At 42.6% G+C, this 25,065-nt stretch overlaps 4 protein-coding genes across 21 annotated transcripts in view; 3 read left to right on the top strand and 1 right to left on the bottom strand.

The window, feature by feature from the left end:
- LOC110978930 (protein downstream neighbor of Son-like) overlaps positions 1 to 25,065 on the bottom strand; it is a 58,753-nt gene that overhangs the window by 273 nt on the left and 33,415 nt on the right. For 3 of the 15 annotated variants that reach the window (XM_022234282.2, XM_022234281.2, XM_087146301.1), the window contains exons 2-11: positions 13,681 to 14,054; positions 13,062 to 13,202; positions 12,681 to 12,848; positions 12,113 to 12,237; positions 11,668 to 11,721; positions 11,209 to 11,387; positions 10,957 to 11,086; positions 10,441 to 10,602; positions 9,949 to 10,144; positions 4,253 to 9,491 (exon numbers count right to left, since the gene is read on the bottom strand). In XM_022234282.2, the coding sequence (XP_022089974.2) occupies positions 9,132 to 9,491; positions 9,949 to 10,144; positions 10,441 to 10,602; positions 10,957 to 11,086; positions 11,209 to 11,387; positions 11,668 to 11,721; positions 12,113 to 12,237; positions 12,681 to 12,848; positions 13,062 to 13,202; positions 13,681 to 14,046 (1,881 nt within the window). In that variant the 5' untranslated portion in view covers positions 14,047 to 14,054 and the 3' untranslated portion in view covers positions 4,253 to 9,131. Of the gene's footprint in view, positions 1 to 4,252; positions 9,492 to 9,948; positions 10,145 to 10,440; positions 10,603 to 10,956; positions 11,087 to 11,208; positions 11,388 to 11,667; positions 11,722 to 12,112; positions 12,238 to 12,680; positions 12,849 to 13,061; positions 13,203 to 13,680; positions 14,070 to 14,181; positions 14,316 to 14,591; positions 14,867 to 25,065 lie in introns of those variants that run through there. The other 12 variants (XR_015427800.1, XR_015427801.1, XM_087146297.1 and 9 more) reach the window with 10 other exon arrangements.
- Positions 51 to 8,579, top strand: LOC110978929 (uncharacterized). 3 transcript variants are annotated; one of them, XM_022234270.2, is made up of 10 exons: positions 51 to 186; positions 826 to 2,159; positions 2,508 to 2,704; positions 2,809 to 3,034; positions 3,121 to 3,647; positions 3,921 to 4,031; positions 4,435 to 4,557; positions 6,748 to 6,898; positions 7,220 to 7,407; positions 7,746 to 8,579. In XM_022234270.2, the coding sequence occupies exons 1-10, from the start codon at positions 110 to 112 to the stop codon at positions 7,869 to 7,871; spliced, it is 3,060 nt and encodes a 1,019-aa protein (XP_022089962.2). In that variant the 5' UTR covers positions 51 to 109; the 3' UTR covers positions 7,872 to 8,579. The 3 variants fall into 3 exon arrangements, with proteins under 3 accessions (XP_022089962.2, XP_022089964.2, XP_022089963.2); XM_022234272.2 differs by lacking the exons at positions 7,220 to 7,407; positions 7,746 to 8,579 and adding an exon at positions 5,941 to 6,045 and having other exon boundaries at positions 6,748 to 6,780; XM_022234271.2 differs by lacking the exons at positions 6,748 to 6,898; positions 7,220 to 7,407; positions 7,746 to 8,579 and adding an exon at positions 5,941 to 6,630.
- LOC110978933 (monocarboxylate transporter 12-like) lies at positions 15,507 to 19,066 on the top strand. 2 transcript variants are annotated; one of them, XM_022234284.2, is made up of 4 exons: positions 15,507 to 15,885; positions 16,274 to 16,417; positions 16,747 to 17,925; positions 18,281 to 19,066. In XM_022234284.2, exons 1-4 carry the CDS (start codon positions 15,645 to 15,647, stop codon positions 18,571 to 18,573), a joined length of 1,857 nt encoding a protein of 618 aa, XP_022089976.2. In that variant the 5' UTR covers positions 15,507 to 15,644; the 3' UTR covers positions 18,574 to 19,066. The 2 variants fall into 2 exon arrangements, with proteins under 2 accessions (XP_022089976.2, XP_022089977.2); XM_022234285.2 differs by having other exon boundaries at positions 15,752 to 15,889.
- Positions 19,591 to 24,800, top strand: LOC110978932 (monocarboxylate transporter 12-like). Its single transcript, XM_022234283.2, has 4 exons — positions 19,591 to 20,227; positions 20,392 to 20,535; positions 20,977 to 22,089; positions 23,650 to 24,800. Exons 1-4 carry the CDS (start codon positions 19,978 to 19,980, stop codon positions 24,003 to 24,005), a joined length of 1,863 nt encoding a protein of 620 aa, XP_022089975.2. The 5' UTR covers positions 19,591 to 19,977; the 3' UTR covers positions 24,006 to 24,800.

Here is a 25,065-nt window from a genome sequence, read left to right as displayed (position 1 = left end):
AAGTAGTAATATTTCAATGGATTACATCAGTGAACATCCCTCTGTATGTATTGGAACGGTCCAAATCGGGCAGGTAACCGTAAGCCAACCGGCGGGTTTGGGATTAAAAATGGCAGATCTAGAAGAGGTTCTGCGAACTTTCGCACTAAAAAAAATGCAAGAACTGAAGCAAGAACGAGGGGATGAGTAAGTCACTATAAAAGGATATTGTAATACATTCTAGTGAAACCACTGCATGCTTAAATCATAAACAGGTAGTGAGAAAAGAGAGATCGCTTGGGTGTTAGTTTGTGATGATCCTTTTTCGGAGTCGGATGATTGCCGTCATGTCCACCCAGATATAGGCCTGTACGCGATCAGACGTTACTTATGAAGCTCTTTTTTATCCTGGTTGATGAGCGTCATAGTTGATCCATAGTTTATAGAGCTCTCTCGGTTGATGAGCATCATACATATGAAGCCTGTATATGGTTGATCTATAGATCCCTGAAGGATTTTTTTAAAGGGACATAAAGTCCGAGATCACTTCTAGACTGGTCTGGTTCCTGTTTCCAAAAAGCAACTCCATTGAAACGTGCATGGTTGTATTGGAAATTGAGCTTCATACGTCTGATCGCATTAAATGCCTCCACATATGTAGTAAGGTGTCTTAGAGACAATCCTGATGCAGTCATGTAGCTTTTGATTTTGGGGGAAATGCAAGAAGTTGTAAACCTAGTAGTTTCAGATCTTGACCTGTGTTTCATAGCATACACAGGTACAGTACAGGTTGCTTAGTAACACTGGAATCAATATAATTGCCTCAATACTGTATGTCTTTAACAGGGAAGAAATGGAGACAGGACTTACCTTTGGTAATGAGAATGGAGACCAACAGTCGGATACAATAACTGGTAAATCAAAACTGAAGCAAAACAATTTGAGAGGTAAAGATGAAATAAAAACCGCATCTTCCAACAGGGAAGACGGAACTCTCAGTGATGTTGACAAGATATCAGAAACTCCACCAGAAGTTGACAACAATGAGATTGATGCAAATATACAGATGGAATCAAAGTCAATAAAAACAGAACCCTCTGGCGGCAAAGATGGGAAGGATAAGAAGATAACCATCAAGCTTCTCACCACAAAAATTGAACCCGAGACAGTGATGCTGAAAGATGAAATGGCAGGGGTGGGGGAAGAGAAAGACGAGGATGAGGAAAGCATCTCAGACAGCAGCGATGATGCTAACGAGGGACAGGTGACTGATGGAAAACCCTGGAGAAAGGTCTATGAAGAGGGTGAGCTGTCACCCTCAAGTGACAGTGGAGAGGAAGGGGAGGAGGAAACAAATGTTGCCAAGGAAGAGGAGGTGGTGAACTCGGAAACAAGTGGAGAAATCAAGGATGAGGATGCTAAGAAATCCAAGAAACATAAAAAACACAAACACAAGAAACACAAACACAGCAAGGATAAGACGAAAGAGGAGTCCACTAAGATTAAAGATAAACACAAAAGCAAGAAAGATAAGAAAAAAGACAAAGAGAGGAAGGAACACAAGAGTAAAGACAAGGAAAAGGATGGCAACAGAGAGAGAAGCAAGGATAAGAAAAAATCTAAAGATAAGAAGGCCAGTAAGGAAGATGTTAAACAAGATAAACAAGAGGACAATGACTCAGAGATGATGAAGCACAAAGAGAAAAGCGAGAAGAAACATAAAAGCAAGCACAAAGACAAGGGGAGTGACTCTAAAGGGGAGAAGTCTTCAGGAGGTACCAAACGGAAGCACAGATCCGGCTCGAGGTCTCGGTCACGATCGCGGTCCAAATCCAAGTCCACATCTCATCACAAGAAACACAAGCGCTCCAAGTCTCGATCACGGTCACCAAAGAGTCACAAGCACAGTCATTCAACAAGGTCCAGGTCCAGAGACAGGCTCAACTACCACAGCACTTCCCCTGAACGGTATTACTCCAGACGGTACAACTCAGGCTTCAGATACAGGAACCGGTCACGTTCCCGCTCGAGATCACCACATTCGGACGAGTTCAAAATCGACAAGGCTAAGCTTCTTGAGATTGCCAAGGCTAATGCCTATGCCAAGATGCAGTCGGGAGAATTCCCACCATATATGAAGCTGACACCAAAGAGCGTTGTAACCAAAGTAGATCCCAAAGGTGAGATCTGATTCTCAGGATCTAATCTCCAGTCTCGGTTGATGCATTTTCACTACAGTAAACTCGGTTGTATTAAATATGCTCAATGATCCTTCCAAACCCTCAGAATGTTTTGGAAAAATTTTGCAGGTTCAAGGAAGAGGAGGCCCAGCTTTTATTACTGGGGGCTTGGTGTTCTTGAGAATTCGTATTTAGGAATTTGAGTTCTCTTTACAATGGAGGGTTAAGGAAGATTAAAAAACAACAGAAATTAGGATTAAATGATGGCAGTTATTGAGATCAGTTTCCTTTGTCATTGATTTGCATCTATTGGCCACTGATTAAGAAAGTGATAATTCTTTATTCCAGAGGGTAGGAGTGTGGAGGAGCTGACAGCCGTCTGCAAGGAGATTGCCAGCAAACAGCAGGACTCCTCAGATTCAGACGAGTCCCCCATCAATAAACCTGTTGGATCAGATGATGAAAGTGACGAACCGTTCATCAGGCACCCCTTCAAAGTCAGAGAGGCTCCACTAGGAAACGTGGGCATCGTAATGAACATCAAAGTAAGATATGAAGACATATTGCCTTCAAGCACTTCAGAATCTTTGGTTTTGAACGGATACCAAATTGTGCTCACTGTTGTAATGACGTTTATTTCTCTCTCTAGAATGCTATTCAGAAGCCAATTCAAGACAAGGAGATGCTCCGCATAACCTTCCCTGTCTCCAGCGGCTCCCAGCACCGCAAGAAGGAAGATGAGATGGGTTCTAAGCCCTACGGAGACTGGGTAGCTGTAGAGAAGAAACCCAAGATGATGGACCCAGTAGCTAAGCCGACCACCAAGATCATGCTGACCCAAGGCACATCAACACTAACACCAACAGCATCAACAGGTAACTAGGCCTAGCAACTGTTGTACACAAAGAACAGTTTGTTTACTTTTGTTCTCATCTGATTTGATCCCTGTGTTCTTTCCTAGGTACTCCTGTGGTACCTGGTGTTGGTGCTGCACCAAGTGATACAGTTGCTTCAGCAGCAATGCCTCCACCCCCAGTTCCACCCTTGCCCATCACTCCAAACCCGCCCCTGCTCGCTGCTGCCCAAGCACCAGTTGCCGCTGCTCCATCACCAGTCACCGCTGCTCCATCACCAGTTGCCGCTGCTCCATCACCAGTCGCCGCTGCTCCATCACGGGTTGCTGCTGCTCCAGCACAAGTCGCCGCTACCCCAGTGCCAGTTGCCGCTGTCCCACCACCAGCTCCACTCACCTTCGCCGGTATCATCTCCCCAGCGGGAGCTCTACCCACGTCTAGCGCCATCGCTGCAGCATCGGCTACCCCAGCAGGGGCCGCTGCGGCCGAGTTTGCAGCTGCAGCTGCAGTGGCTGTCTCCAAGGCAGCGGCTGCAGCAGCAGCACCCACCCCCATTGGAGTAGCAGCCACGCCCCCAGCAGGGCAGAAAGACGAGCCTAAAGACGACAGAGTGTTTGAGGAAATACCCAATCAAGTAAGGAGTCTACCCAGAGTTAGGTTGCAAACACTGACTGTTTTTGGTTTTGTTTTCTAATTGTCTGACTGCTTTGTCAACACTGAAATTCCTGCAACGAAAATTGCAGACTGATCCATGTGAGCTTGCATGGATGTGTATATTTACAATTTCCCAATGTATGAGATACATTTGTAAAAGCGAGGCAATTCTTTTTAGTACTTAAATAATTATTATTAGTTTTGAGACTTGACAATTGGCACTCCATTTTGATATTCTGGTGTTGTATTTCAGAAGGTTGATATTGCAGCCATGGTGTCTGCGAGACTGAAGGCAACAAGACGTCTTGAGAGTAACCCCAATGACATAGAAGCATTGTCTCTCATGCACAAGGCACAGACACAAGTAAAGACACATATCAACTCTTAAACTGCAATTTGAATACATGATGGATAGGAGGTCGATTAGATGAAGTAATTTCATTTGACAGACTACCATTTTGAAGAACTAAATGTTGGTTGTCACAGTTTCATCCTTGGAGGTGACACTTCATGAGGTTTATTTATAAATTCAGCTTTTGTTTTAGGTTATAGTAATGACAAAAACTCATGAGAAACAAATGACCATACAATTACATGCATATGCCTTCAGGCTTTATTTACATATGGTCTTCCAGGTATTTGCATATTATGACCTCTAAAATGCAAATTAATTTGTCTCTTATACATGGATCTGATGCTTTGAAATTATGCTTAGGTGTAATTATGTTTAGTTGTCAGGTTAATTGTAAAGTGTACACTTTTACCAGATCCGCAACTGGACAGTGGGTAAGCAAAAGCCAGGCATGTTCACCGGTGACACAGGTATTAGGCCGCTACGACCTGAGGAACTAGCCAACACAGACCCCAGGGCACAAGCCTGGGCAAAGAGGGTAAGATCTTAGCTTATGTTTTGTCCATTGTCTAGTTTTCTTCCAATTATGAAACAGAAAAAAAAATCATATTTGTGACGAAGATGCAGCTAGACAAATGAAATGTGCACTTTTTACTGCATGGAAGGGAAGGGAACTATATTAAAGGCAGAATTGTTTTGATTGATAATCAGGGCTTGAATTTAAAGATGACATATTTCCTGAATGAGAAATCTGTGCCATAGATACATTAGGCAATTTCTCAGCTAGCTTGGTGCACCAATCTCCCTATTTTATAATGTTTAAAGACTTCCAAGCACCAGACGTACAGAGACATCATTGGTTTTGTATGGTTCCTGGAAGTATTTATGTTGTTTTTAATAGGGCTGAAAGTTTAGATACCACACTAATAGCCCACATAAGCAACCAATTTTGGAGCTAGTGGTGTCGTAAAATTTCAAGTATTTGCCTGGTACCTTGGTCAAGGCTCCCATGTAGATACTGTCAATGCCAACACTGCCGAACATTAAAATATTTCAACGCAACGCCTCACCGCTTGGAGCTTCCCCCCAAAGCTCCAAGTCGTGAGTCCTTGCATTATAGATTCGACAGGTTTCCAGTTCAGTTTGAGCAAGGGATGAATCAGTCACGAGACAAGCTCAGAAATGTTTCCTGAGAACACAACTGGACATCTAAATTGGTAGGTTTGTGAATACACCACCAAGACAAAACAAGTTGAGAAGACAACATTTTGGGATTCAAAGAATGAAGCTTTCCTTGTCTCCTGACCGTTATCCATCCTTGCTCAAATGGTTAGACAACTTTCTTGTTGCAAGAGTGTTGCTGTTCAAAATTGTTCCCATCAAAGGTAATGTACCATTTGCTTCTTAAATTCTTTTAATTTCAAGGATTTTTCCCAGACCTTCTTGCACAAATTGTGGAAAACAAACAACGTTTCTGGGTAAAATGTGAAATAGTGTGATAATGTGACAACTCACTCCATCCAGGGATTGAAAGCTGGGAGAAACAGGGTTAATACTAACATCTAGATATTTGGTTCAAATTGTGAAACTTTGTTGATGTTGTCAAGTGAGGGCCTTTGTCACCTTCCAAATGTTTTGATCATTTCATATTTTCCTGGCATACATCATGGTGACTGAATTTAAAAACACACCACATGCTTCAGTTAGTACCTGAACAGATGGCAACATCAGCAAGATTGGTAAATTCGCTTACCGTCTTCCCAAGACACTTGGCCAAATCATCCCCGAACCCCTCAATGAACTCACCCGGTGTACACATGCACCCATGGCAGGAGTGGATTGTTCCACTCCTGCCATGGGTGCAGGGCAGCACTCTTGGAACAAGAAAACAACACAGAGAAACAATGGAAACTTGTTACAGGCAAAACATCACCCAGACCTTTGCAGCTCTCGCGGGAAGAGTGGTCGGTCTCCAAACGCCACAGCGATGAGGTTGGAATGATTTACTGTAGCCCACACAGTAAGGGTAGGTAAGAGGTACCTTTAAGCATACACTACTCAACAAGCTTCAAGATGGAGGCTGTAACTGGAATTCATGATGCTTTTTCTTCTCAAAGAATTGCATTTGGTTCTGTTCAGCCAGCTGTTAGTGTGTGCTTAAATGATCTCTTATAAACAGGTCTGGCTGTTAGAATTCCACAGCCACGTTCCAAGTCCTGTCTTAGTCTGGTACTCCAATTTTTTGGGTTTTTTTGTATTTTGAAGATATACTCTAGTGTAGGAATTATGGTACAAAGTTCTTAGATGTCTTGACATCAGACCCACAAGTGGAACTTAAAATGTACCCCAAAAAAATTACAATGCATTTTCAAAATATCTGAAGCACTAAAAACATTTGTGTTTGTGGAAGAACAGAGGTAATATACTCAGTGTGAAGATTTTCTAATTTTCAGGAAAGAAAAACATGTGAAACCTTGAATACACTTCTGTAGGAGGCTCATTAGGTTATTCAATTAATGTATAATTCAACAAATCGTTTTTAATTTTGTTCAGGTGAACAAATCACAGAGATGTTAAGTTGTGCACTTTTATCTAGGTTCCTAAAATACGAGTGACTGGTTATGGTTACCACTCATAAATATTGAGAAGTGACCTTTCACCAGTCACACAACTTTTAAGACACTTTCCATCCCTTCTTCCTCTCCTTTCTTCTCCCACATCTCTGCAGGACATGTTCCACAACCAAGCACCAATCACCGGCGGTAACAAAGGGGCCATGCTGATGGCCAAGATGGGATGGCGTCAGGGGGAAGGCTTGGGCAAGAACAAGGAAGGGTCGTTGGAACCGCTGGCCTTGGATGTCAAAACTGACCGCAAAGGTACAACTGGCACAATTGCTCTGAAGTGATGCTTAGATGAAAATGATGGAAGCATATTGTGCGTTGCCAAGAATCATAGTGCTGAAACATTCCTGAAGGTACAAGGTGCAATTCTTAAATCTCCATCCCAAAAATAGTAGAAGAGTTTAACCATTTTTTGCTGTCTAATCAAACTTTGACACCCTGGTTAAGATTTTGAAAAGTCTGGGTAATTGGGTTAACTTGCAGTTAACTGTGATTTGTGATTTTTGAGTTGCTTGGAAACAAAATGAATTTAGAGGAACAAAAATGTTGACGATGTGATGTTTCTTGCTGGACAAGGCTTGGTAGCCGAAGATGAACAGAGACGCAAGAAGGCCCAGATGCCCAAGGCAATCTTCAAGGACCTGTCAGGCAAGCACCCCGTCTCGGCGCTGATGGAGATATGCAATAAGCGCAAATGGCCGTCACCAGCATTTGATCTGGTACAGGACATGGGACCAGCTCATAAGAAGAGCTTCATCTTCAAGGTGGGTCACATGGTGGAAAGGGAGGGGCTAGAGATTAGGCTCAGGGGAAGGGAATCACCCAGCAGTTTCTATTGTAACCAGAAAAGAACACTTCCAGTGAAAAGTGTTACAAAACCATATGTAATTTGAAAAAAAACATCTTCATTGTTGAACCACAGACTGTGTGGTTGAATTGTTTACACTGGCTTTACATTTCATTCATTTCAACAAGAATGTACAAAGAACTTTGCGTTTAGAGTTTGCAGCCTGTCTCACTTACACCATAGTTGATGCAAACAACAAATCAATGGATCGACTGATTGAATCTTGAGATGACGTTGGCTCCTTTTTCCTAACAGGTTCGCATCAACAACGAAGAGTACCAGCCATCCATCTCTTGCCCCAACAAGAAGCAGGCTAAGGCACAGGCTGCTGCTGTCGCCCTGCAGAAGATGGGTCTCATCCCACCTGATAACCCCACATGATGAGCCTTGCAGCATGTGAACAACTCTCTATATCACATGACCACTCCATGTGATCAAAACTTGCAGTCACCAGATTGCCTCATGTGATCAGCGACTTGATCACTGCCTTTCGTCTGATCAGTCCTCTGGACCAAAAAGCCCCATCTTTGACTGATCTACATGTATACGTTAGACACATGGTAACTGCATGAGATAAATGTCTACGCCACTGTCATATGATAACTGCCAAGTCCATTTTTTACATGAGAGCTTGAATTACCCAATCAAGCCATGTGATAAATGCCATTAGCACATAATCCATGTGAAACTCTAGTCATGTGATATGTCACATGATTACCACCATGCATGCACAGTAGACGTTCAACTCTGGCGTGGCCGTAATAGCTTTGTGCTGAATGTACCACTTCATTCATCCATGTTCCATGTCTAAACCTTTAGATCAGTTCAGATCATGAGATTTATCTTAACTGTCCGTAGTACTCCATATACTTCAGCCCATTAACCCTAACACTCCTCAGTCCTCCAACAGGTGAAGGATTGAGGAGGGTTAGGGTTAATGATGGTTCTGACCCTGTGCTATGAGGGTACAGCACCCAGACGCCTTCTAAGTTAATGTTGAAACACATCCATCAGTAGTCCATGTAAATTTTATGTTTTAAGGTGTACGTTTTAAACGACATTGAGAAAAATAAAAGTTCAAAACTTAAAGACACTGTGATGGTGTGATTTATTTCTGAAAACTGCATTTACATTTTGCCCTCAAATTCAGATAAATTAAAGCAGTTTCAAACTTATCTTTGAAAAGAAATATTCCCATAAAAATGTGTCGCATCTGCTTAATTTTTGTTTCTATAAATAGAATTCAGTATTTACAAATTTTAGAGTGATCACAGCGTTTTACGGGAAATACTTAGAGGCATTTTGATTGCCACGGGACCTTCCTTATCAAGGGAATTGTATACATTGTGTTTCCATTCATGAAACGTAACTTGTGGCGTTATGTGGAGTGTGACAGCATTTTTCTGCTGCACACGATCAGTGAAATGCAAAAGCTTTGCGGCTGGTTCAACCCTGGCAAAGTACTCACAAACCTGCACGAAAGTTTTCTTTTTATGAGTTTAAAACCAAAGAAACTAAGCCTGTAGTCAGTGCTCCATCCAGATGGTATTTGAGACAATGCCTCATCTTACCTTCAGCCATGGGTTCAGATTCTAGCTTCTTGTTCTGTTGGAAACCAGGAAGAGAGGGTCGGCCATTATGTCACTGTTTCCACCACTGGTACAATCCATTAAAGGTGAACTCCTTCAAGATACCAGTCTGTCCGTGCTCTACCTGCATCCTCAAGTGGTTGGACAGACACTCCCATGCTCGACTGTTTCCCTGTAAATGCTCCTGTCTTTCGGTCTTTGCATCTCGGGCATTGTTCTGCGCATCAACCAGAGTGAATGGCACGGTCGGCTCGTGGCTGTTGAAAGTGCCACCAAAGTCAGCTCCTTGGGACTCCTCAAGGAGCTGACAGATGCTGAAGACGTTGTGAGGCAGCAGGGGACCGGTGATCTCTAAGCTGTAGGATTCCTGGAGCTTGTTACCAACCGCTTGCTTCACCACACCTGGTCTCCACTGAAGTAGATGAAAATTAATCATTTTTAAGTTCAAAAACATTGAAAAGATGATGTTTCAGTCCAAAGATTATTCTGAAGTTTGTGGCACAATTGAACAGCTGCATGGATGCAGCATTCTTTGTAGAAAGCTTCAGCATTAATATGATGTCACGTTTCACAAGATGAAAACGGTATCTTCTTGTACATTTGGCTGACATTCTTTTGCACGACAAAAGTTTGAAAGAGCCACTCATTCACCTTACTGTATCTTTCTGATAATTTCTTAGCCTTTCAAAAGACACGATCACTGCTTAAATGTCATCTAAGGAGCTCAGGAAAAGATGATAAATATTCCACAAGGTCAGTGATCAAGAGTCAATCAGACACAATGGCAATGTATCAAGACATCCCATAAACCACAAAGCAAGAGAAAATGATTAAATGTCTCCTTTGTAATGTTACATTTGTATGGTCACCTTGAAGCTACTCAGACTGGCTCCCAGGAATGCCACAGGAGCCATCAAGGTGGGTGGTATCCCTGCTGTGCTACCAGTGGCTGCCACCGTCGTCCGCGTGTTGAGAAGGAAATTGTACAGCGCCTGGATGTCGGATCCTTGGACCAGAACCAGTGACTCAGGTCGGTTGTCAATTCTCATCAAGTGATCCCGTTGGCTGAGTCCAATTAAGTTAAAAGATCAAAACATGATGCCTTGAAAATTGGGATTTCCTTACTAACTCTTCATCACCCTAAAGTTCTTCCCCTAAGGACTTACACCGAACAAGGCAGAGAGCAAGGACTGTAATGGGAACAAGAACGATTCAAGGGGTTTCTTTTTTGGGGGAATACACCTAACCCTTTCTGATCACACGCCCAGGACATCCAGTAGTAAGCAGTGTCTTTAAAGCTATCTGGAAAGCTACTGTGCCAAAATGGTTTCACCAGTTAAGGGCTCCCATCTAAAGGATACAAGTTGACCTTGCTAGGTTCCAGAGTGGGGAAGTGCTGCCTGTCTAGACCCATGCTCTGTAACCATGACGACGCAGCATCGTCATTTGGACTTAAGCCTAGCTCCTCCTCCTCGAGGTCTCTATCCTCATCATCTGCAAGGACCTGGTCAACCTCCGTCTCACTATACAAGGAAAAGAGACCAGTGTCATCGAAACCCAAGGAGTGTTTGTTCAATCTAAAGAAAAGGTTTTTATTCGCATTCAGTCAAGCTTATATGTAGTTTTACTATGTGATTAAAAAACCTTTAAAACATACATTTACATTGCAAAAGACAGAGTATCCAGATGTGAAATTTGAAATACAAAAAGGCAACTTCAGACTGGTACCTAGCAGCATATTCAGTGTGGTATAAATCCTGTCAACATTCTTTGGCAGAAACTGAACAAGTTAGTTTTCGAACGACGTAAGTTGTAGTTTGAGTGCTTTTGTAGGGTCCAATTGGTAATCAAGTAATCAAGAGACAAACCGCGATTACATCGGGTTAAGATTTCCACTCTCTGTTTCTGAAGGTTCCTTGTACTGCTCTCTGAATGCGTCTTCCAAATCAGATCTTGATTTGCTTTGTGGATCCTCGATCTTGGCTAGAGGCATGCTGAATTCAATACCTGCAATCAACATTGGAAATCATGCAAGTCAGGCTCGTAAAAATCTCCACTAGAACAATAGGCTCACACAACAAACTTTCAACTTCACAGCAAAACTGACACTGGCTATATTTATTTCCTACCTTCTTCTTTGAATGCTTCTCTGAGACCTTTTGTGGTGGGGTTAAATAGGGCGTGGATATGTCTGACTCCACCCACCCCAGCTGCTCTAAAGAGTACGGTATACTGATGAGCTAGCAGGTAGAAGTAGGGGCAGTGGCCAGACCGCAGGAGATAGAACACTGAGCGAAAGCTTTCAGACCTGAAACGATCCAGGAAGAGTTGACTTCATAGTGGAAAAGCCCAGCCTGTAGACGAAAATCATTTCAGCAAAATCTTCTCTTGCCCCCAAAACCTGTGAGGCTGTGTTTTGTTGGAATGGTTTCAATGGACAATGTAGATGGTCACCAATAGAAACTGCATCATATCAGTGTTACAATACAAATCAAGGTCTTTAGTGAACTAAAGTTTGGAAATGTCCATTCAACAAAAATGGAAGCAAACCTCAACCAAACTGAGAAATTCGAAGTTGACCGACTTACCAACTGGCTATCAGTTCTTTTTGAATGGCTTCATCAAATGCAGCAAAAGACGTGCTGTGAAATTCCAAATAAAGTCAGATATTTGATATGGGAATCCACAACATTGCCAATCATTAATCCTAACACTCCTCAATCCTTCACCTGTTGGAGGACTGAGGAGTGTTAGGGTTAATGGGTTAATCAGCAGAGAACATCTGACAACTTTCCACGAGCATTTTGTACGTTACTTTTGGGACTTACTTTTGTGTAAAAACATTGTGCAAGTAAAGTACTCATCACATTGAGTTGCAAGCATTAACAATTCTAAAGATGATCTGGAAACAACAAATAAAGAACTTCAAAATAATACTTGGGAGCAGGAAATAAGGAACTGTTAAGAAACAGGATTTTAAATGGTAAAAAAAATACGTCCAAGTTTGGTTTGTTAACTGCCTTTCCCACAGACCTGGTGGACTGTGATCGGAGCATGATTCTTGGAAACAGCTTCACCCATGGAAGTTGAGGATGACTCCACATCATGAGAGACTGCTGGAGTCTCGCCTTCCAATGGCTGTGCCTGGCAGAGTCACTCTACATGAACAAAACCAAGAGAAGTTGATCAATGAATACCCCTAGATCTTTCTTAAAGTGAGCTTTCTTCAATCTCAAACACGCAAATACATGTAGACACCTTGTTTTTTGAAAGTGATCCGGAGTTTGATACTGTTTTTCCAGGAGTGCTGAATGTGTTCAATCTTTGAAGAAAAAAAAGAGCCCTGCGGTTGATCATTTTGAAATCCTCCAGGAGATTTTGAAGGCTTTTGTAGAATGGAGGAAGGTAGAGTCAACAGCCAATACATTACACAGGGCTTAATGCCCTTGGAAGTTCAAGAACAAAGAATGTGCCTCTGGTTTCCTCCACAGTGGAGGATTTGGACGATCAGGAGAGCTCGTAGCAAGAATGTGTGGAAGGGAACAGCTGTCAAGAAATGGGATCGTGAAAATTATTGAATATGACTTTGAATCCTAAATACCTCAGATGATTTGCGCTGTTCGCCGGTTAGGTTATCACACCTAACAAAGGAGCTAATGCCATTAGCCTCCTCTGTAGTCTTGAGAGGGGTACTCCAGCTGAATGGATGCGAGGAGGTGAACCTGACCCTGGACTTGATGCTCCAATCAAGAGGCAGGCATTCGCAGCTCTGCAAGGGTGGAAAGTTTCATTCTAAAATAAGCCTTGAAATAAACAAAATTCAAATTTTGAAAAAAATTGCATTAAAATTGATAAAATTCCACTAGCCTTCCACGACTACATTTCAGTTTTGTAAAGGTAAGATTCCTTTCAAATCTCAGCACAGTAAATACTACCTAAAAACCTTCATAGAGAAATCAAAGCATAGATGGTGAAAGCTCACCAATGTCTCAGTATTTGGGTCTTCTCCTGTTTCAGTCTGGTCCTTTTGTTTTTCTCTCTTCCCGGAGATGTTCACGCTCAACGCTCGCTGGTACTCTGTCACTGGTGCCTTTCCACCCTCAGAGCCCTCTAAGAACACTGCCTGGAGGAAGACATTTTTCACTTTAAATAAAATTATGCCCATTTACAAAGCTGACTGCAAATTCATACATACTCAACTGGTGAACATGTGGTTCTTTTTCCACCATGCAAAGCAATTTGATTCAACAATCAGCCAGTCAACTGACTTCCAGTTAGTCAAGACATTGAATCAAATAGGCAGAAGGTCTTGGGTTCAAATCTCACTTGAGCAAGTATGCAGAGATTTTTTTTACTCACAGAAACAAGAAACCTCTAATAGGTGAGAAATGTTGCTGTCAATCTTGAAAACATTCCATGTGCACACTGAGACTTATCATGTGACAACAATGAACATGAGGTAACTATGGCAACTTGTACAGTTTGCAATTCAAGATATAATGAGTAATCAAGGAATGACCCTGCATTGATAAAATCATTACACAAACTAAGCCCTTCCTTGTATCCATTCATAAAAACTGTATTGACCTTGGTATGCATACCTCGTCTCCTGAGTCCAAAGCCTCCAAAAGGCTAATGCTTCTCCCCCCTGCATCTTCCTCTTGCCCAGCGATGGGACATTCTTCTCCACCTGATCTTCTGTCTTCCTTCTCCTCTTCAGCATCGTTTTGCGAGCCTCTCCATCGCACAGGGGGTGTACCATCTTGGCCAAAGGGGTTCCGCCTCTTGCCAGGGCGGTGGTTGGTGTCCTCTTCACTGCTGGATACTCGCTCGCATGTCCCAATTTTGGCGGCCACTAACTGAGGGTTCCCTAGGCTGCTAGACCGTCTTTTCTTCAGACGGACTCTCATTACATCCGAGGGCTTCTTCCAGGCTGGTGACTGGGTGAGATTGTCTTGGTCTGTCATGATGCCTGCTACATGTACCTTGGCTTGACAGTGCACAAAACATGCAAAAGGAGAAAGTAGATTAAACTTGCTCTACTGATGAAGATTATCTTTAAAGTGGAAGTGACAGCAATGATGTCTTTTGCATAGAATTACCTTTAGTCCAAACTGCAAGCTGTGTATATGTAACTTGGGCTTGGCAACTTCCACCAGGTAAAGAGTTCCGTGTACGGACAACACAAACTTGCCCTTAAATTGTTTCAACAGTCGTCAGAGAGGGATAACATGTCCTAAAAAGTAAACATTTAGCATAGAAAATTCCAAAGCATTTACTTAGAAAACAACTTTTTTCAGACAAGTCTCACAACAGGGCACAGGCACAGGGCAGGGGCATGGCATCAACATCAAATTGATCAAGATTTGTTCGTCAATGGAACTCCTTCCTAAGCGAGTTTAAGTACGCTGGGCCCAAGGCCCACCTGTCCCTGGCCCATTTTCGTGACTGTGCAGTCACTAATTATAGTATACGCTGTTCTATTTCTACGCTCTAGCACGTTGCAGAAAACCTTCCTAGGCCCACGTCCGGAAATTGGGCAAGAGACTGCATGATCTTATCCATAAAAAGCGACAGAAAAGGCTCGGTGTAGCCATGGTCAGCGGAAGTCTACGCATATTGTCCTTACTTCTGATTACATGCTTCACTGTGTTGGTGCCTTATGCTGACTTTTACCGTAAAAGTCAAGTCAAATCCTTTAAAAAGCAGTTATAAAACTTGCAAAAACGTCGCTCAGCTGGTCCAGTCAAATTTTCCCGGTCAAAAATTGCCTAAATGACATGAAAGAGGGCGCTATAACAGACAACACATTACAGTTCAGATGCAGCCTGCTCACATGCAGGTTGCACTGAACTAATTCAAGCTCCATTGAAGACTGTGTAAAATCAACAAACTTTGGAGCCCCGTTGCGGGCAACCGAAGTCCCTGAGGTCTTTTAAACTAAAAAAAAAAATTGTTTGGTCCTTTGGGTTTCATATGTTTTTCAAATTGTAGTAGGTTAACCAATTCAATTTTTAATTATCCGCCAAAAACAAACTCCATACAAGATGTATTTTTTGCGTTGAGGGGATTTATATAACGGGTTTTGCCCGAACCGACCCCGGTAGGCTCGGTGGTCAAGTGGTTAAGACATCTGCACTTGTAAGCAAGAGGTCGTGGGTTCGAGTACCAACCGCGTAAGCTAAAGTTGAAGTTAAGGTAAAGTAATTAACCTGTCATGCATTGTTTACATAACGTCGGCCTACTGGGCTGACCTTCAAAGCCCGAGTATTTCAGAGTTAATGCTGGGGATTACATAACCTTCTGTGTGGCTCAACGCATACATTGTACATGCACAAAGAGAATTTAAATGTTATAATAGTTCACCGCCGTGATGGCTACTTCACTTCAACCAGGTGACCACGTATTTATGACATACCTACTGAACGATACGACATAATTATATTCTCCGAAGCACATGTAAAATGTTCAAACAGTAACCAAGATTGAAGTTGTTTTTCGGTAAGACATGGTCCCACAGAGCTGCTGGAAAATAGTGTCATCAGTGTGAAAACTTTGGTGGGGCATGGCTGAACCTGTCAACTACAACGCTCCCTGTCCCACGAGGACAGCTGAACCACCAGAGCCCCAGGACGGCGGCAGGGCCTGGCTGGTACTTGCAGGTACATTCTTCTCACAAGCTCTGGTATATGGATACTACGGATCTGTGGCCGTCTACGTTACCGTGTGGATGGATTTCTTCGACAGTTCAGCGACAGAATCGAGTTTGATTGTTTCCCTGTCGTCATTCTTCGTGGGATTTTTAAGTAGGTATACACTCTGTAAATTTTTTTCTAACCAGCAACGGCAGTCCACCATGCGGGTACTACACGGAGCTAATAAAAGAAACGGTTACGTAACCATTATATCTAAATCTATTGTAAAGCACACAACAGCTCCTAAACTAACTTAACTCATGTAAGAAAAGATAACCTCGCCAAAAGGCCGAGTCCGCCTAGCCGTCACGCTAGACTGGGCACGAGCGTGGGTGGTATCATACTGCGCAGCACACTTGATTGATATAGACAATTCCAGTGACCATGATAACGCCATCACTGAAGTTGAGAGTGCTCATGCACTTGTATTTTTTTCATGTTATCTTCTTGCAAAATGCGGAACGTTCAAAACCACTTTTTTTCAACTCTTCCATGCCAGGTGTGATTGCTGGTGTCTTGATAACCCGATTTAGTGTCAGGTCTGTCTGGATGATTGGGGGCGTGCTGGCCTCACTGGGACTTCTGATATCAGCTCTGGCCACCAGCACAGTCTACCTGACGTTGAGCATGAGTTTGGTCACAGGTATCAAATGTGTCATCTTGGAGATTATGCTCAATTGCATGTGTCTAGGCAGTAGTCATGTACTCTCATCCATTAGTAAGGACGGGTTACATTACACATAGATCGCTCGAGGAATTTTAGGCAAAACTTTCGGAAAGTTTTTGTGTAAACGTGGTATGGGAACTGCCAGAAATAATACTTACTGATCTGATTTGTCGCTAGGCAAATAATCTGAGGCCAAATAAGTAAGCAAAGAGACTGAAACTCGAGCCTGCTTAAACCATTTATTATTCATTTATTCATTTCAAATTTCAATATATTTATGTGAGTTTATTTCCTTCTCGAAACAGCTCTAGGTTTCAGTATGTGCGCAAACTGCAGTTTTGTGGCTCTGAGCATGTACTTCAAGAAGCGTCTCACTCTAGCTATTGGTATCGTCTCGTCTGGCTTTGCTGTAGGTCAAATAGCCCTTACTCCAATGCTAGACTACCTAATAGACCAATATGGATGGAGAGGGTCCATGGTCATCACAGCAGGCATTCTGTTGCATGCTACTGCTTGTGGGGCCCTCGTACGTCCAGTGACATCCAAGGCAGGCAAACGGACATTGAAGCGGCAGCTGAATTCTAGAACAAAATCGGCAGACGAAGACGTTACGAATTTCGGCAGTACTTCTCCAAAAGTAAACGAGGAGGGAGACAGTTTCACTGACCCACAGTTAAGAACTACTGGTGATGTGGCAGAAACTGCCAGCAGGGAATTGTCATTTGACGATGTAGGCAGAGTGTGCTTTGACGACAAGGAGATCTTGTGGCAGAAAAATGACGATGACGACAAAAAGATCACACCGAAACCCAAATCGTCGGTTGGTGTCGCAGAATTTACTGCTAAGGCGAACGACGCAACTCATGGTCCCTGTTTCCTTGAAGACTCTAGCGCAACTGTCTCTCCAAAGACCAACGGTGAGATATCAACCACATCACAGACTGACTCAAGCCTGCCTCCTGTTGGGCGTTGGAGAGTGTACTTGTCCCGATTCCGGACGTTTATGATGGAGAGCTACGGTCTCTCACGCTTGTTCCGAAACCCCAGCTTTGTCTTGACCATACCCATCGGCATAGCGCACGGCTGCGGTTGGGCCTCCGTCGTCTTTCACCTCGACGTTCGAGCCGAGTCAGTCGGCTTAAAGCCAACCGACGGAGCTACGCTTCTAACTCTCATGGGCGTAGGAAGTTTTGTTGGTTCAGTAAGTCACGGATGGTTCGTCGACAAAGGTTACATCTCCCCGATATCTGCCTATATTTTTGCCATCCTTGGTAACGCGATGACCTCCTTTATCCTGCTTCCTCTCGTCACTTTTGGCCCCATGGCCGCAATCTCTGTGCTTTTCGGAGTAGCTCTAGGTGTGTCAGAGCCATTGATTTACGTAATTCTTCAGATTCTTGTGCAACCGTCGGAGGTGGCTGGAGCCACTAGTCTGTTTCTCGTGTGCTGGGGTACTGGAGAAATACTAGGAGCTACTGTAGCAGGTATGGTTACCTGTCTGTCACTCAACAGCAATATAACTGATAAAAAAAATCACCCCTTTCGACCCCAAGCGTTCAAAATTTGCCACAATTCAACCTCTAAGGTGCGTTCTGATAACGCTTTTCGTTTGGATATACGCGAAAGTGAAGGTTGGTAAAGTTAGCGTTAAGCCAAATCATTATTGACTGGACATAATGGTGTTCCAGGGTGTTTCACTTTGTTCACGTGTCTACCCGTCGAAAGTCGGGGCGAGGAGCTGGTTTATAAGCAAAAATGACTCCAAGTTTTCACATGGACATATTGCCGACACTGGCGATTAAACTTTCTTTCTGTATGTTTTCTTCTGGTTTAAAACAGGTTGGATTTACGACACCTTAGAAAGCTACAACGTCTCATACTTCATATCGGGATCAGCCTTTACTTTCGCGGCCGCCCTAGCTACCGTGATCTATTTCTTAGAAAAAAGAAAGACGAAAGGACAGAAGGGGAAAGCGGACGAGGTATATATTGAGGCAAGGTGCGCTTCTCCAACTACCGTCGACAAATCCGCAGATCCCCGTGACTGGAACGCTGACAATGGCATAGTAAACTCAGTGTACAACGGTCCAAATAACATTGATGCTATACAGCAAGATCAGAGTTTGAACTAGAAAGAACAGAATGAACAGTCTTTCTGTTAATCTGAAGAGTTGTAAAGTTTAAGGTTGTATTAAGTTCAGATTTTAGATGTGGATCACTGGATGGGTTGGGGCAGGTTGTGTGGTAAACGACTTTAAGTTGGTGAGAACATAATTATGGGCTCTTAAGTTATCTCTTGTAGACTTAAGAATTGTACGAAATGTGAGGAAAAGACGAAAAATGAAACCATATGACGCTCTGTTTGCCTTTCGAGATGCTTCGTACGGGTGGGTATGTACAGATCGTGTTTTTTATGTGTATAAACGTAGACTTTTTGAAAAAATAATAATTCTTAAGCTTTACCGTTTAACGGTAAACTATCACAAACTTTACGGGATGTTCAGTACATTATTAATCAAGGTTACTATAAGAACACTAAACGCATTCCGATGACTAATTTTTCAGGCAAATTGTAGGAAACCTGTCAGAATTGGTGCTGGTTAAAGTGACTTAAAACAAAAGCAACATTGCAAGTGTGTCTGTAACATGAATCTTTTTCTTACTACAATATTATTCATCCCCCCTGTATCCCCACATAGCAATATAATAATTTCTGCCAGACGGACTCATCTACATGTACAATGTACTTACAACCCATACTACACTGATTACGATTTTAAGCTATGAAAGTCACACTGAATGGAATCGTCAATGAAGGATCCATGTAATGATTTTTTGCTATACTAGCTTTTTGTGCATCTTTGTACTCGTCGTCAAAGTACGAAAACTGTTTGAAAGCCCTGCAATGGTGATATCACAGTCTTTCACGCGACTTTGCATCAGCACAGAACCAGGACAGCTCTGAAATACAGAATAGAATATCAAAGAATAATTGAAAATAAGTTAAAAACGGGCGTTTCACAATAGTGTGCCTCCAAGAGTTGGCAACGCACTGGCCAATCACAATGCTCGAAATCTGTCGACCCAATGCCTGTTTGGAAAGGGAAGACCGATTTCGTGCGTTGTGATTGGCCAATGCGTTACAAACTCTTGGAGGTGCACTATTGTGAATCGTCCGTATTGAAACACAAACGAACACTAGCTTGAAGTTTAAAAAAAATGTATTTGACAGCCCCTTTAAATTGCATGGCACGGTCACTTCTAAAACACCCATACTTAACAAAACACCCCCTTTGTATATTGGTCCTCAAATCGACACCACGCAACATTCAGAGATTCGAACTAGATGAACTATGAAAAATCATGTGACTGAGCGCAATACAAAGGTCTAACGAGTTAATAATGTCTCTAAATTCTTACATGGCGCAGCGTATTTACCTATAGTAAATGCTGAAGTCCAGTAACGAATGTAAAGGGCAGCTATTCACGAGGTTGCACTTAGGGTAAATCAACTTCAGCGTAAATTATGTGGTAAAATGGCTGAACCTCTCTACAACGACGCTCCCTTGCAGACAAAGACTCTTAAGCGAGCCGAGCCACCAGTGGCCCAGGACGGTGGCTGGGCCTGGCTGGTACTGGCCGGTACATTCTTGTCACAAGCTCTAATGTTTGGCTACTACGGATCTGTGGCCGTCTACGTCCCTGTGTGGATAGATTTCTTCGACAGTTCAGCGACAGAATCGAGTTTAATTGTTTCTCTGTCGTCATTCTTCATGGGTCTTTTAAGTAAGTACCTGACGCTGACTGGGTTTAATTATATACAAGGTTCTTTTTTGACTTCTGAACACAAGAAACATTGCTTCTTTATCTTTCTATTTTCGTAAAGACATTTGTAACGCATTAAGGAACTTTAAAACCTCAAATTTCTTATTTTTTTCGATGAATGCTAGGTGTGGTTGCTGGTGTCTTGATAACTCGATTTAGTGTTAGGACTGTCTGGATGATTGGGGGTGTGTTGGCTTCACTGGGGCTTCTGATATCAGCTCTGGCTACCAGTACACTCTTCCTGACCCTAAGCATGAGCTTGATAACAGGTAACAACCACTATCTCTGTCATCTAGAAGCCTCGACGTAACTCAAGTGTTGTAAAAGATTACATAAAAAAGGCAATCGTGCAACATGCCGCAGCCGAGTCCTTGAAAGGTTTCTGACTACCAGAAACCTTATAGGATATACCAAGAAAAGTCAAAATAGAATAAAAGAAGAGCACAGATGCGTAGTCGATGGAGTACGGAAGTAACACTCAGTAAAACCTTTGCCACAAAATTCATGTCTTTTCGATGGACAGCACCCTTTGACACACCCTTCGGTAGGTTGACAACGAAGCCTAGAATCCTTTAATGTTTTGAACACAATCTGCTAAAGGAAACAAGATCTAGATTTTCGCCACACAGTTGAAGATATCTGAGGCCAAATGGCTCGCACCAAATCATGAGGCATGTCTTAAATACCATCTTTTTGTTCTCTGTCAACAGCTCTCGGTTTCAGCATTTGCATGAACTGCGGTTTTGTTGCCCTAAGCATGTATTTCAAAAAGCGTCTCACTGTCGCGGTTGGCTTAGCTTCATCTGGCTTTGCAGCAGGTCAGGTAGCCCTGACTCCTCTGCTAGACTACCTGATAGACCAATATGGATGGAGAGGGTCCATGGTCATCACAGCGGGCATTTTGTTGCATGCTACTGCCTGTGGAGCCCTCGTACGTCCACTATCGTCCAAGGCAGGCAAACAGGCATCGAAGGTGCGACTGAATTCTAAAACGAAATCAACAGACAATGGTGTCGAGGCCCAGTCAAAAGCTACCGGTGATTATGCAGAAACAACCACCTTCGAAGATTCAGTCAGAGTGTGTTTCGATGACAAGGGAATCTTGTGGCAGAAAAATGATGATACCAACCTAAAAATCACATCTGAACCAAAGACATCAGTTAGTGTTTCAGACGATTCCTCTGTGCCGGGCAAAATACCGCGTGATCCCTACTCAATTGAGAGTTCAGGATCAACTATCTCTCTTGAGACAAAAAATCAGATAGCAACCCCATCAAGGTCCGTCTCAAACCCACGTTCTGTTAGCACTTTGAGACTGTACCTTTCCCGATTCTGGACCTTTATGATGGAGAGATACGGTCTCTCACGCTTGTTTCGAAACCCAAGCTTCGTCTTGACCATTCCCGTCGGCATAGCGCACGGCTTCGGTTGGGCCTCTGTCGTGTTTCATCTCGACGCGCGTGCCGAGTCGGTTGGTTTGCAGTCCTCCGAAGGAGCCACACTTCTGACTCTCATGGGAGTAGGAGCCTTTGTTGGTTCAATAAGTCACGGATGGTTCGTCGATAAAGGCTACATCTCGCCAGTCATTGCCTACATCTTAGCCATCCTCGGCAACGCTGTGACCTCTTTCATCTTACCTCCTCTCGTCACCTTTGGTCCCTTGGCAGCAACTTGTGTTTTCTTTGGGTTTTCCACCGGTGTGGCAGAGCCGGTTATCTTTGTGGTTCTTCAGGTTCTTGTTCAACCGTCGGAAGTGGCTGGAGCGACTAGTCTGTTTCTTGTGTGTTGGGGTACTGGGGAAATAGTTGGAGCTACTATCGCAGGTATGGCAATATCAATTATAAGCCCTCGTCACTTGGAAGCAAACGTTCTAATTAAAAATCTCATGTAAAAAATAAAGGAATCAGGAAATACAAGTATTTTTTATAAATTTCACTAAAAACCCTTGAAATTGCATCTTTGGGTTTTAATTAACCTTATTTTAAATGTTTGTTTTGCAATTTTAACCCATATTTAGATCGTTTTCGGTTTTCATGCTAATGCTATTTGCATATTCATGAGCAAAACTATGAGCAATTTATTGCTATGTTAGTTTATGGCAATAATCCAGGAAAAATCCTTTTCACAAAAATGTTCCAAGATACCAAATTTGGGGTTCACAATTTGAACATAAAACATGCAGCCTGAACAATGTCTTCCTGGATTTACATCAAAGCAAGAGCGCCCTCACTTGTCCAGAAAAGATTGGTCAATTTTCAATGTTTCAAAAAGTGCACCGTTCAGCTCACATAACTAAGAAGATGTCAAACAGTCTTCACACATGGAAGAAAAGTACAGAGATACACAAAAAGTAATTCTAAGAAAAATTCATTTCCTGCTTCCTTGAACTAGATACAATCCTCTGAAATACACCGAAGTTCACTGAGGTTGTGTTCTGATTACTTTCTTGTTCCTGCTTAGATATGTTTATGTTTGTCGTTTTGGTTTGGGATTTTGGTTTTGGGCTTTGGGTTTGGTTTGAGTTTCTGTTTTTTGTTTGATTTTACATGAGCACGAGCACATGATATGTTCAAATTTTATAAGCTGCCCCCAGATCAAGTTAGGGCGACGCTCCACGCAGTTGATAGGGGAAGTCATTATTTGCACCTGTTTGGACAACATTGACTCACAAGCACAACCTTATCATTTGTGCATAGTACATGCCATTATGCATATGCATGTCGGCGTGAGCAACACAACATATAGACCCGGCAACGAAATTTATTCCAACATTCACACAAAACAGATTATTACTGAGTCTCACATACATATTCGTTTTTAAAAATCTTGCGAAAGTTACTTGCTGTAGGAGTAATTTTTTTCTGGGCAAAATGGTTTGGTTCGCGAAGCCAGCAGATTATTTTCATAATGAGAAAATAAATACATAACCGCTTCATTATTAAAGAAAACAAGCGTAATAGTATCGACGGTGCGACTGAAACGCACACTGCAAAAACTGTGGTGTTAAAATCAACACTTTTTGGTGCTATTAGATGACCACACCATAGGGTGTTACTTTAACTCCGCTGGTGTTACTTCGCACACCTATAAGTGTTACAATGCACTGGAGGGTGTTAAAAGTAACACCAAATAACACCAACAGTTTTAACACCAGTGAAAAGTGTTAGTGTATTCCTCTAATAACACCGGGGTGTTTTATATTAAACACCCCAGTTTTTACAGTGTAACTCGGTCAACGTCACATAGGTTTTTACTTAGGCGAACAGGAGGTTTCGTGCAACAAAAGTACTGAGGAACTGGCGGTGGACAAAGACACGGATGGTGGCGGTTACAAAACATAATTTAACTTTTTCTGTAATTTTTTTCTTTCGCTGTTAAAAAAGGTTGGATTTACGACACCCTTGCAAGCTACAACAACGCATACTTCATGTCGGGATCTGTATTTACTCTTGCTGCAACCCTGGCAATCATGATCTACTTCTTAGAAAAAAGGAAGTCGAGAGGACAGAACAGGGAAGCGGATGAGGCGACTATTGAGGCAGAGCGTGCACCTCAAAACCCTGGCAAGAAATCCGGGGATCGCCTTGATGTGAACCCTGAGAGTGGTGTTGTGAATCCAGTGTACTTAGGTGACAGCAACAACGATAATGCGCGTCGATATATATCCCCTGCTGAGAACAGTGCAAGAGGGCAAGATCAGGGATTGAGCCAGGAAGACAACGATGAGTCTTCCTGTTAATCCTAACGGTTGAATCAGGAATGGGGACGCTAAATTGATTGTTTTTTAAAGGGGATGCAGAACTAATTCGGAATTGGTGATTCAATTAATGAGCCCGAGCTGGACCAAGAGAGAGCGCAATTTTCCTAGCAAGGGAGGCTCCTTTGGCGGGAACTGCACTTCACTGCTGGTTTACGAATGATTATGAAATGCACGGATTACGGCCGCAGTGCTACTAACAAAATAAAAACTCTCACCAAATTGGCTTTTTCAACGACGAGGGTGCTTCTCATCAAGGTGGATTGATTTTGTGTGCTTCCGTTTAATCACACTTTCAAACTAGATCTTACGAGCTGGCATTTTGTGACAGAGTAGATACAAACTTTTCGAGGTTAAAGTCCGGTCCTGATCTGACGCAACTTTTTGGCTGTTCTAGGAACAATGAAAAAATATGCAGTGACACAAAGTGGAAGTGTATTATATTCGGTTTACAATGAAAGATCACAATTGGTACGGAACAAAAGTTTATTTCGAACAAAACTGACACTTTAAAATGTATCCGTGCTTGTACTTTGTGCAATAATCGTTCATGTAAAAACAAAATCCGACGACGTCTGTTGAAAATAACAGACTACGGAGCCGGCACGTTTGAATGATTAATGACTTCCTGGCACCATTCGCCGCCACTTGTAAATATGTTAACATAAAGAACTTTAGTTGGGCAAAATGTGTTTGTCAAACACCTCTAATGTATGTACTATTACATCAAGGTGTTTCCAGTCTTTTCAATAAATAGGCCTACCGTTTTACAAGTTACAGAGCAAGCGTGATTATAACTTGAACACTCGCCCCAGTTACTGTATTATCCTCGCCGATTCAAAAAGGCTAATTTTCTGCAAGAATGCATTAGCTCTTAAACAAATCCTTCACTAGGGTCCAAATTCCTGGGCGATTTGTTTGATGCAATAAAGAGATGACCCCGGCATGGAATTTCATCAAAAGTTGACTCCGCGGTACCCGGTACTCAATGGCGTGATTCCGGCTGCTCAGGTTACACACCTCAAATCACGCTCAGGGGTAC

The sequence above is a fragment of the Acanthaster planci genome, linkage group LG15 (genome assembly GCF_054643075.1).
Source record: "Acanthaster planci isolate LZ-2023a linkage group LG15, COTS_SCS, whole genome shotgun sequence".
Lineage (NCBI taxonomy): Eukaryota > Metazoa > Echinodermata > Asteroidea > Valvatida > Acanthasteridae > Acanthaster > Acanthaster planci.
Note: the sequence above shows the minus strand (reverse complement) of the source record. Positions and strands in the feature narration are given on the sequence as shown.

Bases quoted from the DNA above. Each gene is read 5' to 3' on its own strand.
- LOC110978933 (XM_022234284.2), top strand. From the start codon at position 15,645: ATGGCTGAACCTGTCAACTACAACGCTCCCTGTCCCACGAGGACAGCT. The intron at 15,886-16,273 runs GTAGGTATACAC...CTTCCATGCCAG, and splicing joins ATTCTTCGTGGGATTTTTAA to GTGTGATTGCTGGTGTCTTG. The intron at 17,926-18,280 runs GTATGGTTACCT...GGTTTAAAACAG, and splicing joins ACTAGGAGCTACTGTAGCAG to GTTGGATTTACGACACCTTA.
- LOC110978932 (XM_022234283.2), top strand. From the start codon at position 19,978: ATGGCTGAACCTCTCTACAACGACGCTCCCTTGCAGACAAAGACTCTT. The intron at 20,228-20,391 runs GTAAGTACCTGA...GATGAATGCTAG, and splicing joins ATTCTTCATGGGTCTTTTAA to GTGTGGTTGCTGGTGTCTTG. The intron at 22,090-23,649 runs GTATGGCAATAT...CTGTTAAAAAAG, and splicing joins AGTTGGAGCTACTATCGCAG to GTTGGATTTACGACACCCTT.
- LOC110978929 (XM_022234270.2), top strand. From the start codon at position 110: ATGGCAGATCTAGAAGAGGTTCTGCGAACTTTCGCACTAAAAAAAATG. The intron at 187-825 runs GTAAGTCACTAT...TGTCTTTAACAG, and splicing joins AAGCAAGAACGAGGGGATGA to GGAAGAAATGGAGACAGGAC. The intron at 4,032-4,434 runs GTAAAGACACAT...CACTTTTACCAG, and splicing joins TGCACAAGGCACAGACACAA to ATCCGCAACTGGACAGTGGG.